Below are 4387 nucleotides of genomic sequence, written 5' to 3' on the forward strand. Positions count from 1 at the left end.
GATCAATAAAAACGGAAGTTTGAGATTTTAACTGGACCTTAGAAATTAGGCATTAACCTTAAATACAGCGAGAGCGCTTTAAGGGTAATTAGTTTTCAGTTGTTTTCAAAAATCGCTTTAAACTTTAATTGATACAGCGAGAGCGCTCACTTAGGTTTAATAGTGAAATCACAATCAATAAACACGAGAGTGTGAGAGGAGGGTTTTTAAACTAATGATTTCTACAGAAAAGTATTTTTAAATTACGATCCGTATCGATAGATTACTAGATCCCCAACGTCTGACTATTACATACCGATACAATTATCCTTGATTTAAATTAATTCTAAACTTTATTTTTTCCCGTCTGATCTTATTCAATCAAACAATAGCCTTAGATTTACGTAGTAACGATTAACTACATTAAGGTCGATTCTTAGTCCCTGTGGATTCGATATCTTTTTAAAACTACACGATAGACTGTGCACTTGCAGTCATAATCACAGACCTACCCACTTTGTCGCGATCATGTTTTTGGCGCCATTGACGGGGACTAATTTAGTCGATATTGTAATTAACTGTTACATTGTAGAGACTAAGGCAACTTAATTATTCTAATTCCCTTCGTGCATGCAAGGTACTTGCTCTCGAAGTGAAGACTTAGTGCTGCCAATTTCCGAACCAGAGCGTTCTATCACTATATCACATCGATTACGACAAACTCGCACTCTTGTTCCTAATCCTACTTCTGAACCAGTTGAAGAATCAACCATGGGAGAACATCCGCGTCCTCTGAAGTCGTATGCCATACCTTCGCAAGCTGAACTGCACAATAGCATTGTCGCCCCTGCTATTGAGGTGAACAATTTCGAGCTAATACCGTCTTTGTTGTCAGCTGTACAACAAAATCAATTTTCTGGAAATTCGACGGAAGACCCTAATCTTCATTTGTTGGTATTCCTGCAATACGCAGACACTGTAAAAGCAAATGGTGTCAGTTCGGAAGCTATCCGACTACGCCTTTTTCCTTTTTCACTGAGCGATAGAGCTAGAGCTTGGCTCCAGTATTTACCCGCAAATTCTGTCACGACCTGGAATGAACTTAAGAAATTCTTCCTGGCACGATATTTTCCACCTAGTAAGACCGCCATGCTAAGAGCCCAAATCAATGGGTTTAGACAAAAAGACAACGAGTCCTTATTTGAAGCGTGGGAGAGATACAAGGACATGCTGAGACTCTGTCCACATCACGGATTAGAACAATGGTTAATTATCCATACCTTCTATAGTGGTCTTCTCTATAACACGAGACTGGCAATTAACGCCGCCGCTGGTGGCGCACTGATGGACAAAGAGTATGTCAATGCCTACGCACTTATCGAAAGTACGACTCAAAACCATTATCAATGGGGAAGCAAGAGAGCTCAGTCGGAGAAATATTCTGGAGAGAAATCTTCAAAGAATAATGGTATGTACGAGATAAGCAGCCTCGACCGCGTTAACGCCAAAGTCAATGCCCTAACTCAGAAGATCGAAAACCTCACTGTAGCACCTGTAGCCGCCGTGGCTGCTGTTTCCCCAAATTGCGAAATATGCGGGATGTCTGGACATGCTGCCCCCGAGTGCCATCTTTTGGCAGGAGTTTCCACTGAACTAGTAAACTATGCTCAAGGAAACCCTTACTCAAACACATATAACCCAGGATGGAAGAATCACCCTAACTTCTCGTATAAGAACAATATTTCCTTATACGCACCTGGTCAAGCACCCAGTGTACCACCTGGATATCAAAAGGCACCCTTCGCTGCTCCTAACGTCCCTAGGAAGTCTAACCTAGAATTAATGATGGAAAATTTCATAGCCACTCAAACTCAGACCAATAAGGATTTCCTAAACCAAAACGTGCACACTAATGAGCAAATCAAACAGTTAGAAACTAAAGTAGACGCGTTGGCCACTCACAACAAGATGCTTAAAACACAAATCTCTCAAGTGGCACAACAACAAGCACCTACTTCCGCACCTGCTGGGAAATTTCCTGGACAACCACAACCAAACCCAAAAGGACATACTCATGCTATTATTTTGCGAAGTGGTAGAGAGATGGATGAACTGACTGACCCTAGGCTTAAAAACCCTGCTATGTTCCAAAGCCCCGGTAAGACAACTGAGGAGGAAAGTAGACCCAAGGATAAACCAAGTAACCCGAAAGAGAAAGAGGACAAGGAAGGCGAGACGGAGGAAAAATAAGCGCCATACATACCTCCACCACCTTATAAACCACCTATCCCGTACCCTCAAAGGTTCGAGAAATCAAAAAGCATAGGGCAGTTTAAGAAATTTGTCGAACTTCTTAAACAGTTAAACATTACAATTCCATTTACAGAAGCCATTACCCAAATGCCCTCATATGCTAAGTTCCTAAAATAAATCCTATCGAATAAGAAGAAATTAGAAGACAACGAGACCATAACACTCACTGCCAAATGTAGTGCAATAATTCAAAATAAAATGCCACCTAAGCAAAAAGACCCAGGAAATTTCTCCATACCTTGCAATATAGGAAAATTTGTCATAGACAAATCTTTGTGCGACTTAGGAGGTAGTATTAGCCGGATGCCTCTATCCATTTGCGAGAAACTTAACATGGGAGACCTAAGACCAACCAAGATGTCAGTACAACTTGCAGACCGACCTGTTAAGTATCCTGTAGGTGTTCTTGAAAACATACCCGTCCGCATCGGACAATTCTACATTCCTACGGGTTTCATAATTATGGAAATAAAGGAAGACGTCAATACCCCTATAATCTTAGGAAGACCCTTTCTAGCTACCGCTGGAGCTATCATAGACGTGAAGAAAGGCAAGTTGACATTCGAAGTAGGAGAGGAGAAGGTCGAGTTTATTTTAACACAATTCCTTCAAGCCCTAACTATAGAAGATACATGCTATCTGGTGGACGTTATTGATGGATGTGTAAGAGAGATAGGATTATCGGAAGAATCTTACTCTGAAGTTATAAAGATTCCGGTGCCCCTGATTTTCGAAGATTACAATTGGCGTCCGGAATATTGAGATGATAGTTTAAGAGAATGCTTAGCTTTAACACCCAACCCTATGCCTTTCCCTAAGAAACCAACCTTGGACCTTAAACCTTTATCCAAGACTCTTAGGTATGAATACCTAGACGATGAGCTCAAAAGCCCAGTAATAGTAAACGCAGAGCTAGGAGCCACAGAGACCGAGAAGCTATTACAAGTGTTAAGGAAGTATCCATCTGCGTTAGGATATAAAATTGATGATCTGAAAGGAATAAGTGCTTCCATATGTATGCATCGCATCATGTTGGAAGAAGACTGCAAAACCTCTAGGGAACATCAAATAAGGATTAACCCTATCCTGAGCACAGTAATTAAAGATGAAGTCACCAAACTTCTGAATGCAGGAATTATATATCCAATCTCCGATAATCAGTGGGTAAGTCCGGTCCATTGTGTACCAAAGAAAGGAGGCATAACAGTTACCGTAAATAAGTCAGGCGAATCTATTGCCGAAAGAAAGGTGACTGGAGCAAGGATGTGTATTGACTATCGCAAGTTAAACAAAGCCACAAGGAAGGACCATTTCCCTCTTCCCTTTATTGACCAAATGCTCGAACGCTTAACAAAACACTCTTATTACTGCTACCTGGATGGTTACTCAGGGTTCTTTCAGATCCCAATCCACCCTGACGACCAAGAGAAAACAACCTTCACATGCCCTTATGGAACATTCGCTTATAGACGAATGCCGTTCGGATTATGCAACGCCCCTTTGACATTTCAGAGATGCATGATGTCAATTTTTGTTGACTACATAGACAACGTCATGGAAGTCTTTATGGACGACTTCTCTGTATGTGGGGAGGATTTCTAAGGATGCCTCTCAAATCTAGAAAATGTTTTGGACAGATGCCTACAAGTTAACCTCGTCCTAAACTGGGAAAAGTGTCACTTTATGGTTAAACAAGGGATTGTACTTGGACATGTAGTCTCCGAAAGAGGAATTGACGTCGATAAAGCAAAGATCGAAGTAATAGAAAATCTCCAACACCCAAAAACAATTAGAGAAATACGGAGCTTCTTAGGACACGCAGGTTTCTATTGAAGATTCATAAAGGACTTTTCTAAGATCTCTAAACCTTTGACCAACCTCTTAATGAAAGACGTAGAGTTCAATTTCAACAATGAATGCTTAGAAGCCTTTGAAGTACTAAAGACAACCCTCATATCCGCACCCATAATGCAACCACCCGATAGGAATTTACCGTTTGAAATTTTGTGCGATGCAAGCGACTATGCTGTAGGAGCAGCCTTAGGCCAAAGGAAAGATAAGAAACTCCACATAATATACTATGCAAGTAGGACCT

At 41.0% G+C, this 4387-nt stretch overlaps 2 protein-coding genes and 1 non-coding gene across 3 annotated transcripts; 2 read left to right on the plus strand and 1 right to left on the minus strand.

Moving 5' to 3' along the window:
• The first annotated feature begins 609 nt into the window (after nucleotides 1-609).
• On the plus strand, nucleotides 610-2229 carry LOC131624001 (uncharacterized). Its single transcript, XM_058895005.1, has one exon. The coding sequence runs from the start codon at nucleotides 610-612 to the stop codon at nucleotides 2227-2229; it is 1620 nt and encodes a 539-aa protein (XP_058750988.1).
• Nucleotides 1129-1235, minus strand: LOC131624003 (small nucleolar RNA R71). The gene has a single exon (XR_009290416.1). It is a non-coding gene; the product is annotated as a small nucleolar RNA R71 (small nucleolar RNA).
• Nucleotides 2230-2490: 261 nt separating the features above from the next.
• On the plus strand, nucleotides 2491-3054 carry LOC131624002 (uncharacterized). The gene has a single exon (XM_058895006.1). It carries the CDS (start codon nucleotides 2491-2493, stop codon nucleotides 3052-3054), a length of 564 nt encoding a protein of 187 aa, XP_058750989.1.
• The last annotated feature ends 1333 nt before the right edge of the window (nucleotides 3055-4387 follow it).

This window comes from Vicia villosa, unplaced genomic scaffold, assembly GCF_029867415.1.
Source record: "Vicia villosa cultivar HV-30 ecotype Madison, WI unplaced genomic scaffold, Vvil1.0 ctg.000094F_1_1_2_unsc, whole genome shotgun sequence".
NCBI classification, from domain to species: domain Eukaryota; kingdom Viridiplantae; phylum Streptophyta; class Magnoliopsida; order Fabales; family Fabaceae; genus Vicia; species Vicia villosa.